The sequence below is a fragment of the Oncorhynchus kisutch genome, linkage group LG27 (assembly GCF_002021735.2).
Source record: "Oncorhynchus kisutch isolate 150728-3 linkage group LG27, Okis_V2, whole genome shotgun sequence".
In the NCBI taxonomy this organism is placed as follows: Eukaryota; Metazoa; Chordata; class Actinopteri; order Salmoniformes; family Salmonidae; genus Oncorhynchus; species Oncorhynchus kisutch.
In genome coordinates, this window is record NC_034200.2 from 13,098,377 (window position 1) to 13,112,236 (window position 13,860).

The window sequence follows — 13,860 nt, forward strand, 5'->3', positions numbered from 1 at the left end:
TGATGAAGATCAAAGGTAAGTGAATATTTATAATGTTAATTCTGACTTCTGTTGACTCCAACATGGCGCATATATGTAATTGTTTGTCTGAGCGCCATACTCAGATTATTGCATGGTTTGCTTTTTCCGTAAAGCTTTTTCCGAAATCTGACACAGCGGTTGCATTAAGGAGAAGTGTATCTAAAGTTCTATGCATAACACTTGTATTTTCAGCAACATTTATAATGAGTATTTCTGTAAATTGATCTGGCTCTCTGCAAAATCACCGGATGTTTTTGGAACTACTGAACATAACTCGCTATTTCTGCTTTTTGTGACACCTCTCTTTGGCTGGAAAAATAGCTGTGTTTCCGTGGCTTGGCTCTGACCTAACATAATTGTTTGTGGTGCTTTCGCTGTAAAGCCAATTTGAAATCGGACACTGTGGTGGGATTAACAACAAGATTACCTTTAAAATGGTATAAGATACTTGTAGGTTTGAGGAATTTTTATTATGAGATTTGTTGTTTTGAATTTGGCGTCCTGCACTTTCACTGGCTGTTGTCATATCGATCCCGTTAACGGGATTTCAGCCCTAAGAAGTTAAAAGGAGGGAGGTCATCTGGTTCAAAAACATTGCGCAATTACTTGTGTCAAACCTCTATTTGGGTATCAGCAAATAATCACATTTCAAGAAACCTTGTCTTGTCTTTGACCTGGATATTCCAGCGCTTCAAAATAACAAATAGGATTTGGCTGGTTTTATTTACTAGTTGCTGGCATGCATCTTTCAGACTCTGGGTCATCCTGGGTTAACCCTTGCACACGGTCTATTGAGAGTAAACAAACATAATGAACAGCCTATAACAGTGCCTAGACTAGACACCTTGATTTATTCCACATTTTGTTATGTTCCAGCATTATTCTAAAATGGATTATATAAAAACAAATCCTCAGCAATCTACACACAATACCCCATAATGACAAAGTGAAAACAGTTTTTTAGAAATGTTTGCATATATACATATATATATAATATATATATATACACATATATATATACACATACACACATATAAAACAATACCTTATTTACATATGTATTCAGACCCATTGGTATGAGACTCAAAATTTAGATAAGGTCCCACAGTTGACAGTGTACGTCAGAGCCATAAGGTTGAAGGAATTGTCTGTAGAGCTCCGATACAGGATTGTGTCGAGGCACAGACCTGGGCAATGCTGCCAAAAGATCTCTGCAGCATTGAAGATTCCCAAGAACACAATGGCCTACATCATTCTTAAATGGAAGAGGTTTGGAACAACCAAGACCCTTCCTAGAGCTGGCTGCCCAGTCTAACTGAGCAATCAGGTGAGAAGGGTCTTGGTCAGGGAGGTGACCAAGAACCCGACGGTCACGCTGTCAGAGCTCCAGAGTTCCTCTTTGGAGATGGTAGAACCTTACAGAAGGACAACCATCTCTGCAACACTCCACCAATCACGCCTTTATGGTAGAGTGGCCAGATGAGATTCTCTGGTCTGATGAAACCAAGATTGAACTCTTTGGCCTGAATGTCAAGCGTCATGTCTGGAGGAAACCTGGCTCCATCCCTAGGGTGAAGCATGGTGGTGGCAGCATCATGCTGTGGGTATGTTTTTCAGCGGCAGGGACTGGGAGACTAGTCAGGATCGAGGCTAAGACGAACAGAGCAAAGTAGAGAGATCCTTGATAGAAACCTGCTCCAGAGTGCTCAGGACCTTAGACTGAGGCGAAGGTTCTCCTTCCAACAGGACAATGGCCCTAATCACACAGCCAAGACAACGCAGGCTTCGGGACAAGTCTCTGAATATCCTTGAGTGGCCCAGCCAAGCCCGGACTTGAACCCGATCAAACATCTCTGGAGAGACCTGAAAATAACTGTGAAGCAACACTCCCCATCTAACCTGAGAGAGCATGAGAGGATCTGCAGAGAAGAATGGGAGAAACTCCATAAATACAGGTGTGCCAAGCTTGGAGCGACATGCCCAATAAGACTCAATGCTGTAATCGCTGGTAATTCAACAAAGTACTGAGTAAAGGGTCTGAATACTTATGTAAATGTGACATTTCAGTTTTATATTATTAATAAATTAGCAAAAACATTTTGGGCACTGTGTGTAGATTGATGAGAAAAAACAACAATTTAAAACAATTTAGAATAAGGCTGTAAAGTAACAAAACATGGATAAAGTCAAGGGGTGTGAATAGTTTCGCAGGTATATATTTGGAAAAGTATGCATCATGAAATTGTCTGCTCTGTAGCATTGTTATTACTTGACCGATGAGGCACGCATCCATTTATGCTTCAAACCCAACTTTATAATATATTATATTTTACTCAAAATTCCATGACTTACTGTAAGGCATTGTTGGCAGAATAGATGGATGCAGTTCAATGCATGACTCATATAATTTACCAATACATTTCTTGGTAGCTAACAAGTTGTAAATCACAGCTGGCCTGGTACATTGTTTGCTGCCTCCACCCATTCGGGATGCACTGTTCAAGTTTCAAATACTCAATATGAAAATGTAAAATAAAAACTGACAACTGTAACTAAGGTTGTCAACACAATCAATCTAGCAAGGGCAATGATGACAAGTCCGTCATAACGTGGCAATTAGGCTTGCGCACATGTCAAACAAGGCCCACGGGGCGAATAGGACAGAAAAGCGAGTATAAATGAGTCAACAGTTGAGTCATCTACTTTATGAAATTACAGTCTGATGCACTTGCATCTGGGAATTGAACAATTGCGCTGCTTTTGCGTGTCCCGTTTACAGTGCGCAGCGGTGGGAAAGTGTCCAGACACATGCCAGAGTCCTAGCTAGGCTACTAAACTGTTGCAGTCTGGCTTCGGTTTTTAAAGCTTGACATTGAATAACCAAAAAACAAAACCTGCAAACCATCCAAAAAACCATGTGTATCCAGAAAAAGGTAGGCCTATTACAGGAACATTTGAGCAGTAGCCTAGGCTGGCTACTCAACTACAATACATTTTGAGCGCACCATACACCAGTGCTGCATTCAACCGCACCGGTGATCCATGTAGTGCAACAAAAATGAAAAACATGTTTTAAGTTACAACATATTGCTTCGTTTTTGTTCTTTGGAGTTATTGGGGTCGCGGCATATTATGCAGATCTGCAAGCATAGCAGCAAAGACAAAAGGTTTATGGCTTAACAAAAAGTATTTATCCCTTTTTGTTTGAATATGTTAAAATGCCATATACAGCACCCATATGTACATAAGTGCACACTATAAAGTAGCACTTTTTTGGGTAAAATCAAATAGGCTATATTTGGCCCGAAAATTAGTTGTGGTTTTTCCAATATGGCTCGCTAGCTGTTGGGAGGATGTCATGAAATTGAAGTTGTTGAGTGACCGACTTTTTCACTCATATCGTTTTTTGGGTGGCTACAGCTAGAGATGCAGGTGTCATTTGGTTAGCTAGCAAGAAATGCGAATTGCTATGCTAGCTAGCTATGGTGAACTTGAACGACTTATCCACAGTTAGCGTCTCTCTTAGTTGCCAATCAAATGCATTTGGCATCGATTAAAAGGCGCGGGCATGGGAAGTAAACATTCAATTGTCAAAAAGTGGGTTTAGACAAGCATGCATTGGCAAGCAAGCGGCAGAAGGATGAGCAGGCTAGAGGTCGACCGATTAAATCGGAATGGCCGATTAATTAGAGCCGATTTCAAGTTTTCATAACAATAGGATTTCTTTTTTTTACACCTTTATTTAATCTTTAACTAGGCAAGTCAGTTAAGGACACATTCTTATTTTCAATGACGGCCTAGGAACGGTGGGTTAACTGCCTTGTTCAGGGGCAGAATGACAGATTTTTACCTTGTCAGCTCAGGGATTCAATCTTGCAACCTTATGGTTAACTAGTCCAACGCTCTAACCACCTGCCTCACGAGGAGCCCGCCTGTTACGCGAATGCAGTAAGAAGCCAAGGTAAGTTGCTAGCTAGCATGAAACTTAATCAATCATAATCACTAGTTATAACTACACATGGTTGATGATATTACTAGTTTATCTAGCGTGTCCTGCGTTGCATATAATAGATGCAGTGCGCATTCGCGAAAAAGGACGGTCGTTGCTCCAACGTGTACCTAACCATAAACACCAATGCCTTTCTTAAAATCAATACACAAAAGTATATATTTTTAAACCTACATATTTAGCTAAAAGAAATCCAGGTTAGCAGGCAATATTAACCAGGTGAAATTGTGTCACTTCTCTTGCGTTCATTGCACGCAGAGTCAGGGTATATGCAACAGTTTGGGCCGCCTGGCTCATTGCGAACTAATTTGCCAGAATTTTACGTACTTATGACATAACATTGAAGGTTGTGCAATGTAACAGGAATATTTAGACTGATGGATGCCACCGGTTAGATAAAATACAGAACGGATCCGTATTTCACTGAAAGAATAAACGTCTTGTTTTCGAGATGATAGTTTCCGGATTCAACCATATTAATGACCTACGGCTCGCATTTCTAAGTGTTATTATGTTATAATTAAGTCTATGATTTGATAGAGCAGTCTGACTGAGCGATGGTAGGCACCAGCAGGCTCATAAGCATTCATTCAAACAGCACTTTTGTGCGTTTTGCCAGCAGCTCTGATGTTTATGACTTCAAGCCTATCAACTCCCGAGATTAGTCTGGTGTAACCGTGAGGTGAAATGGCTAGCTAGTTAGCGGGGTGCGCGCTAATAGCGTTTCAAACGTCACTCGCTCTCGTTCTTCCCCTTGCTCTGCATGGGTAACGCTGCTTCGAGGGTGGCTGTTGTCGTTGTGTTCCTGGTTCGAGCCCAGGTAGGAGTGAGGAGAGGGACGGAAGCTATACTGTTACACTGGCAATACTAAAGTGCCTATAAGAACATCCAATAGTCAAAGGTTAATGAAATACAAATGGTATAGAGAGAAATAGTCCTATAATTCCTATAATAATTAGAACCTAAAACTTCTCACCTGGGAATATTGAAGACTCATGTTAAAAGGAACCACCAGCTTTCATATGTTCTCATGTTGTGAGCAAGGAACTGAAATGTTAGCTTTCTTACATAGCACATATTGCACTTCTACTTTCTTCTCCAACACTTTGTTTTTGCATTATTTAAACCAAATTGAACATGTTTCATTATTTATTTGGGGCTAAATTGATGTTATTGATGTATTATATTAAGTTAAAATAAGTGTTCATTCAGTAGTTGTAATTGTCATTATTACAAATTTAAAAAAAAAAAAATAGTCCGATTAATCGGTATTGGCTTTTTTTGTCCTCCAATAATCTGTATCGGCGTTGAAAAATCATAATCGGTCGACCTCTAGAGCAGGCTACTTCTCCCCAACGTTTATCAGTTCAATTTTGATGGCCAACTGGCTGAAAAGGTTTGAAAGGGTTTATCTAATGTTCCCTTGATAGATTTTAGCTCATCTGGCTAGCATTAGTTGTCGATCTTAATGCTGTTTATGTGCATAACCGAGGGAGCGATGGCCTACCTTGTCATGGTTGTTTGATCAATAGGACTGTTAATTTCCCAAACGTAAGTGGACTCCCGTGGTATTTACATATTGGAAAAAATCCAGTCAGGTATGTTTTGTGGATTTTGGCGAATGCGTTCTAATGGTGGACAGCTTGAAGCATGGGGGTCTGCTGTCCCCACTTGCTTCAAGATGTATACCATTGTATGTACCTTATTTGACACGCTAGACCCACTTCAATTTGGTTACCACCTCAATAGATCAACAGATCAATGCAATCGCCATCGCACTGCACACTGCCCTATCCCATCTGGACAAGAGGAATACTTATGTCAGAATGCTGTTCAATGACTATAGCTCAGCCTTAAACACCATAGTACACTCCAAGCTCATCATTAAGCTTGAGGCCCTGGGTCTAAACCCCGCCCTGTGCAACTGGGTCCTGGACATCCTGACCGGCCACCCCCAGATGGTGAATGTGTGAAACAACACCTTCACTTCGCTGACCCTCAACACTGGGACCCCACAAGGGTGTGTGCTCAGCCCCCTCTTGTACTGCCTGTTCACCAATGACTCCAACTCAATCATCAGGTTTGCAGACGACACAACAGTAGTAGGCCTGATTACCAACAATGACAAGACATCCTACAGGGAGTAGGTGAGGGCTCTGGGAGTGTGGTACCAGGAAAACAACCTCTCACTCAACGTCAACAAAACAAAGGAGCTGATCGTGGACTTCAGGAAACAGCAGAGGGAGCAGCCCTTATCCACATCGACGGGACTGCAGTGGAGAAGGTGGAAAGCTTAAGGTTCCTTGGTGTACACATCCCTGACAAACAGAAATGGTCCACCCACATAGACAGTGTGGTGAAGGCGGCGTAACAGCAGCTCTTCAACCTCATGATGCCGAAGACATTTAGCTTGGCACCTAAAACCCTCACAAACTTTTACAGATGCACAATTGAGAGCATCCTGTCGGTCTGTATCACTGCCTGGTACAGCAACTGCACCGCCCGCAAACGCAGGGCTCTCCAGAGGGTGGTGCGGTCTGCACAATGCATTACCGGGGGCAAACTACCTACCCTGTCCTTCAGCACCCGATGTCACAGGAAAGCCAAAAGGATAATTATGGACAACAACCACCCGAGCCACTGCCTGTTCACTCAGCCATCATCCAGAAGGCAAACTCAGTAATGGTGCATCAAAGCCGGGACAGAGAGACTGAAAAACAGCTTCTACCTCAAGGCTATCAGACTGTTAAATAGCCAGCACTAGCACAGAGGCTGCAGCCTATATAAATAGACTTGAAATCACTGGCCACTTTAAATATGGAAAACTTGTCACTAATATTTACATATTTTGCATTACTCATCTCATAAATATATACTGTATTCTATTCTAATGTATCTTAGTCTATGCCACTGACATTGTTCATCCAAATATTAATATATTCTTAATTCCATTCCTGTGTGTGGTTGTATTGTTGTGAAATTGTTAGATATTACTTGTTAGATCTTACTGCACTGTTGGAGCTAGAAACACAAGCATTTCACTACACCCGCAATAACATTTGCTAAACATGTGTATGTGACCAACAAAATTTGATTTGATGATGTAAAGTCACACTATTGCTACTGCCTGTAAAGACACAGTCCAGTTCAAAGTGAATGATGGCAGACCCGTGTGGCAAATGGCTTATTTGCATATAGGCCTACTGTAGCCCTGGTCGGCTATGGCGACCCAGTCTGCGTACGCTCCGATCCTGAACAAGACAAACTTTTTTATTAGGTATTATTTGCCGCAGTGTCTATTAATTGTCCAATCGCACTGCCGCTTTCCCACTCCATATAGCTATAGCATTTTTACAAATGCCTTACCATGTTATTCCCAAACGTTCTATGAATTTATGAAAATTACCTTCTAAGTACTCGCTTGTCAGAAAACGTTTTTAAAAATTCTAACAAAAACAATAAGTGTCTTTCTTCCTTGGGGTGTATACGAACATATTTTTATAAATGTTCATGTTGACAAAATGCTGTCAGTTCCACTTTAAATGGCAATTGGTCAAGAGAGAACCTACAGACTCATAAATAGCCAGACTGCCGACAGTCAGTGTGGCATAACAAAAAAAAGTCCATCGTGTCTTTGGTTCAGAGCCGTGTCTGTGGGGGGGGTGGGGACAATTAACAGTCTCAGGGGAACCGAAGTCACAGGTCGTTGAAAGGGTGCCAGCGGTCTCGCCATGCGTTTGGGTTGTCCCTTTGGAACTAATAAAGGGCTTGAAGCAGTTGGAGGGACTGCTATAGCAAGAAAATATCTCCACTGTATGTAATAATGCAGTAACATGTCCTGGTTGCATTCTCTGCACATTACGTTTCAGTCAGTTCATTTTGAAAACCACAGAAATACACAAATTGTTGTTTTCATAAACTTTTCAGCTCCTTTTATTATTGGGGGAGGCAGGTAGCCTAGTGGTTAGAGCGTTGGGCCAGTAAACGAAAGGTTGTTAGATAGAATCCCTGAGCTGACAAGCAAAAAATCTGTTGTTCTGCCCCTGAACAAGGCAGTTAACCCACTGTTCCTAGGGCGTCATTGTAAATAAGAATTTCTTCTTAACAGACTTGCCTAGTTAAATAAATGTCAAATAAATAAATTCTGACTTTTACATTTCTGTCCTATCATAACCATTGAGGTTCAATAAGAACTGGAGACTGAGTCCAAGATGTCAAACCGTGCTTCTTGACGGGAACCCTGGCCCCTTGACCATAACATTCTCAAGACAGGTGTGTTATGTGTTGTTATGATTTGGCATTTTATGCAGTTATGCTTTGTCTTTCATTTGTAAATCTTCTAGGGAAGCAGATAAAGACAGACATGGACAGTAACATGGGATTGGCTGAGGCTCCAACAACATCGCTGCTTCTGAAATAGAGTCTGAGCAGTCGCCTGGCAACAGAGAGCCATGATCGGTGGCCACATGTTGAGTCTGCCTAGAAGGCTGGGCTCAGGCACCACTTCTCAAATGTCAGAGACAGACAGACAAGACAGCCAGAGAGAAACAGAAAGCCGCAAAACAGAGAGTAAAATGGGTGGGTCCCTCAATATAAATCAACCAAAGGATGTAGATTAGAATTGTTATCATTTAAATCATTACTAAACCATAGAGTTTGTCATAGACGTGGGGCTGAGTTGACAAAGCATCCCTACACATTGGTTACACGTTGTCTTTATTGCGGTCACACTGCATAGATAATCAGATCTCACACTGAGTAACATGACTACATTGAAGATGACCTGGAACGTAATCATTAGCTTCAGAGGGCAGCTGACAGTACTCACCTCTCGCTTCCAGGGGTGGTGATCCTGTAGAAGCGGTGTCGCAGGTGGTGCTTGTCTCCGTGGTAACAGGTGGTACAGAGGTCATAGTTGGTGCACTCCGCACACTTCCAGCGGATACCGATGATAGGCTGCTGACGGCAGGTGTCGCACATAGTACCGTCATGCTTGATACCTGAGTGGGATTAGTAACAAGGCAGTCAGGAACATTTCTGCTGGACAGCAGGTTGCCTAGCGAGTGGCGCAGGTGTCTGCGGCGTCACTACAGCCTGTGTCTGCTAAATGACTCAAATGTAAATGTTGGAGGTGTCAAGTGTGAAGCAATGATGCCTCTGCCCGCAGCTCTGGGGCCTGTTGAATTGCCATCTTCGTACTGTGCCATCCTTCATCAACACAAATAAAAGGAAGCATACAGTACTCTAGATCTAAACACTCAGAGGGAGAAGTTATTCACAATGCTTGCTTTGATGAAGATATCTTAAGTAGTCATCCTCACGTCTAACTCTCTAGATGTCAATCTAACTCAACGTGCTCCATGTAGCACGCTTGATGCATTGCAATAACTTGAAAAGTGGCGGTATGCCAAACAACCGTGTACACATCAACACCCAAATGCATAGGCTAATATAAACAAATTATTAACAGAAATAGGACATACGATATGTTTAGCGATCACAGAACCAGCAGGGCAACATTACCTGTGGGAGCACTGTCAAATATCCTCACGTCGTATGCACCAGAGCACCGGTAGTTGGCCGCAGTCCCGTTATCCCAGACAACAACCACTTCTTCCGGACTTTCGAAACTCCTGACGGTGCCGACATGTCCCTCTCCACCATCCTGTTTTCCCCATTTCCAATCGGGTCCACGGATCACTCTCGCACCAACTCCTTCCATCATCACACGGTTATTCCTGCCAGTAGTCATTTACGAAAAGGTCTCGCAAATAACGTAACACAAAAAATATATAGCCAACTAGCAGGGTATGCTAACTAGCTAACTACCTGTGTTTGGCAGGATAATTTTGAGAGACAAAACCGTTCTGTTGTCCAGAAAAACACAATTTAGCAATATCTTGTTAGCTTGCACGTTACGTTAACTAGGCTAGCCTGCTTGCGGTAAAGTTCCAAAACAATATAGCAGACACAAGCTAACAGTTAGTTGCAAAGGCAAATATACATTGCTAGTCAAATGTATCGTAGTGTAAATGTAACAAAGGTTTAGTTAGCTTGCTTGATAAAACAACGCGTTGTACTGGAAATCAAAGCCAAGCTAACTCACTAACGTTAACTGTTAGCTAGCTAGCTTTGCCAACTAGCAACTGCCAAACATTAGCTACCAAAGTAAGCTGTTGAATGGCACGCACTTTCCACTCCACAAGCTGTTCGTCTGCAATGTTATGTAAATAACTGGTATGTCTCAGTATCCCATTTCATGTGCTTTTCGTCCCAAGAGCACCAGACATTGTCACCCCAAGAGCGTGTAAAGTAGCCACATCGTCACGAAATGGTATACCGTTATTACCTAGCTATTTAGTTAGCTAGCTTGTGCCTCTGCAAGAATTCCACCTCCACAACTTAACGTTAGACCACTAGTGTAGATTCGTCCTTTTTGTTGGATAAATAATTTCATTCGTAGGTACGTTTAGCCTATGTATTGGATGTATGTCTCAAATGTATTTATTTTGTCAAATGGCTCGCAGAAGTAAACTCAGTATAAACGCGTCGCCATTATTGTCAATCACCAAGCAGACGGAAGTTTACCACAGATAAATAATGAGACAGATATTTCACTGGATGTATAAATGTGAAGCATCCGCTTAGTGTTTTCTCTCACTACCAAATTTGGTAGTGAGAGGAAGCCCACTGGCGAGTGCAGTGGGAGAACATGGAACGAGATGGCTTTTGGCCGATATTCTGCACATTTTATCATCATGAAACCTTTGATCTCAGTACAGTTTTCTGTTCCCAAAATTATAATATGTTATGAAGAGTGGACTAAGTTTTGTAGACTTTGCCATTGGGGGAAAAAAATCACTGTTTTAGAAGGAGTGCAAAGGCGAATTAAGTTACTGTACACAAACACTTCAGAATAGGCGTTCCCCAACGGAAATATGCAGATAAAGCTTGAACACGCCAATAGGATCTCTCTAGCTCGTGCTTGGCTCTGCCCACCTCCTGGCTTGTTCTGCACACTATGACTAATTTGTTTCCATTGGAAACGACAGGCATATGTGTATCTTGGTTTAGTTGTAAAAAATCTTTGGGTTGACGACGAAGATGTTTTGGTTTGGAAAGCGAGGGGTTTGCCGCGTTCAAACACTAGTAGGAACTAGGAAACTCGGGAATATCCGACATGCCGATTCGTTGTACACGGCACGTGCATAACTACAAAAATATCAAGTCTAATGTTTCTGCTTTGTTCAGTTCCACATGAACCCAGCAATAGACAAGCTCAAGGGGGTAATTATACAAAGCGAAAGGTGGGGCCATTTGTTTTGTCGAAAATGCAACATGCAAATGTTCTCAAAATGCAAAACGAGGGGTTTTATTACTTATTTTATTGAATGCATTCCTCCAATTTCTTCCTAAATGCATTTCCTCTGTTTTTAGCCTGATGTAGTTGCACTCTTTGTAGGACTATGATAATGAAGCAGCCGAGGCATATGATATACACTGCCCAGTATATCAGATAAACCACCCTGTTCACAAAAATAGTATGCTCCTACAGACAGTGAGTCACGTGGCCGTGGCTTGCTATATAAATCAGGCAGACGGGCATTGAGGCATTCAGTTACTGTTCGCTTGAACATTAGAATGGGCAAAAAGAGTGACCAAAGCGACTTTGATCATGGTATGATCATAGGTGCCAGGCGCGCCAGTTCCAGTATCTCATGCACAACAGTTTCTAGTGTTTACCGAGAATGGTGCTACAAACAAAAAACATCCAGTGAGCGGCAGTCCTGTTGGCGAAAACAGCTCGTTGATGAGAGGTCGAAGGAGAATGGCAAGAATTGTGCAAGCTACCAGGCAGGCCACAAACAGGCAAATAACAGTGCAGTACAACAGTGGTGTGCAGAACGGCATCTCGGAACGCACAAATCGTCAGTCCTTTTCACAGATGAGCTATTGCAGCAGACGACCAAACCGGATTCCACTCCTATCAGCTAAAAACCAGAAGAAGGGTCTCCAGTGGGCACGCAATCACCAACACTGGACAATTGAGAAGAGGAAAAACATTGCCTGGTCCGATGAATCCTGGTTCCAGTTGCGTCATGCTAATGGCAGAGTCAGGGTTTGGCATGTGCAGCATGAGTCCTGGTGGCGGTGTGTGGGCAATGTTTTCCTGGCAAAAGTTAGGTCCCTTAATACCAAATGAGCAACGTTTCCATGCTCTGAAGAATTCAGGCTGTTCTGGAGGCAAATGGGGGTCCGACCCGGTACTAGATGGGTGTACCTAATACTCTGGCCACTGTGTGTGTGTATATATATGATTTTATATATAAAATAATGTTTTAACCAAAAAAGTGCTCAACAAATAAAAATATATTTTATATTTGAGATTCTTCAAAGTAGCCACCCTTTGCCTTGACGACAGCTTTGCACGTTCTTGGTGGCAACATCATGTGGGGATTTTTTTCAGCGGCAAGGACTGGGAGACTAGTCAGGATCGAGGAAAAATGAACGAAGCAATGTACAGAGAGATCCTTGAAAACCTGCTCACCATCAATTTCTCCCCTGATTGCTCAGGTTAGCTGGGCGGCCAGCTCTAGGAAGATTCTTGTTTTTTTACATTTGGAAAAAGTCAAAGGGTCTGAATACTTTCTGAAGGCACTGTGTGTGTGTGTATATATATATATATATATATATATATATATATATATATATATATATATATATATTAAACACTCTGTTCAAAAGTTTGGGGTCGCTTAGAAATGTCCTTGTTTTTTTTGTCCATTACAATAACATAAAATTGATCAGAACTACAGTGTAGACATTGTTAATGTTGTAAAGGACTATTGTAGCTTGAAACTGCTGATTTCTAAGGGAATATCTACATCGGCACACAGAGGCCCATTATCAGCAACCATCACTCCTGTGTTCCAATGGCACATTGTGTTAGCTAATCCAAGTTTATCATTTTAGAAGGCTAATTGATCATTAGAAAACCCTTTTGCAATTATGTTAGCACAGCTGAAAACTGTTGTTCTGATTAAAGAAGCAATACAACTGTCCTTCCTTAGACTATCTGGGGCATCAGCCTTTGTGGGTTCGATTACAGGTTAAAAATGGCCAGGAACAAATAACTTTCTTCTGAAACTCAGCAGTCTATTCTTGTTCTGAGAAATGAAGGCTATTCCATGCGAGAAATTGCCAAGAAACTGAAGATCTCGTACACCACTATGTACTACCCCCTTCATAGAACAGCGCAAACTGCCTCTAACCAGAATAGAAAGAGGAGTGGGAGGCCCCGGTGCACAACTGAGCAAGAGGACAAGTACATTAGTGTCTAGTTTGGTTACATATGTTTGGTTATGTAGTGTATGTGGACACCTGCTCATAGAACATCACATTACAAAATCATGGGCATCAATATGGAGTTGGTTCCCCGTTTGCTGCTATAACAGCCTCCTCTTTTCTGGGAAGGCTTTCCACTAGATGTTGGAACATTGCTGCAGGGACTTGCTTCCATTCAGCCACAAGATCATTAGTGAGGTCGGCACTGATGTTGAGCGATTAGGCCTGGCTCGCAGTCAGCGTTCCAATTCATCCCAAAGGTGTTCGATGGGGTTGAGGTCAGGGCTCTGTGCAGGCCAGTCAAGTTCTTCCCTGCCGTTCTTGACAAACCATTTATGTATGGACCTCGCTTTGTGCACGGGGGCATTGTCATACTGAAAAGTTGAAAGCACAGAATTGTCTAGATTGCCACCGTATTCTGTAGCGTTAAGATTTCCCTTCACTGAAACCAAGGAGCCTAACCCGAACAATGAGAAACAGCCAGA

At 42.1% G+C, this 13,860-nt stretch overlaps 1 protein-coding gene across 5 annotated transcripts in view; it reads right to left on the reverse strand.

The window, feature by feature from the left end:
- The window catches only part of mib1 (MIB E3 ubiquitin protein ligase 1), a 91,893-nt gene extending 81,285 nt beyond the window's left edge, over positions 1–10,608 (reverse strand). For 2 of the 5 annotated variants that reach the window (XM_031806486.1, XM_031806487.1), the window contains exons 1-2: positions 9,554–10,606; positions 8,859–9,030 (exon numbers count right to left, since the gene is read on the reverse strand). In XM_031806486.1, the coding sequence (XP_031662346.1) occupies positions 8,859–9,030; positions 9,554–9,782 (401 nt within the window). In that variant the 5' untranslated portion in view covers positions 9,783–10,606. Of the gene's footprint in view, positions 1–8,858; positions 9,031–9,553 lie in introns of all 5 variants that reach the window. The other 3 variants (XM_031806490.1, XM_031806488.1, XM_031806491.1) reach the window with 3 other exon arrangements.
- Positions 10,609–13,860: the final 3,252 nt, after the last annotated feature.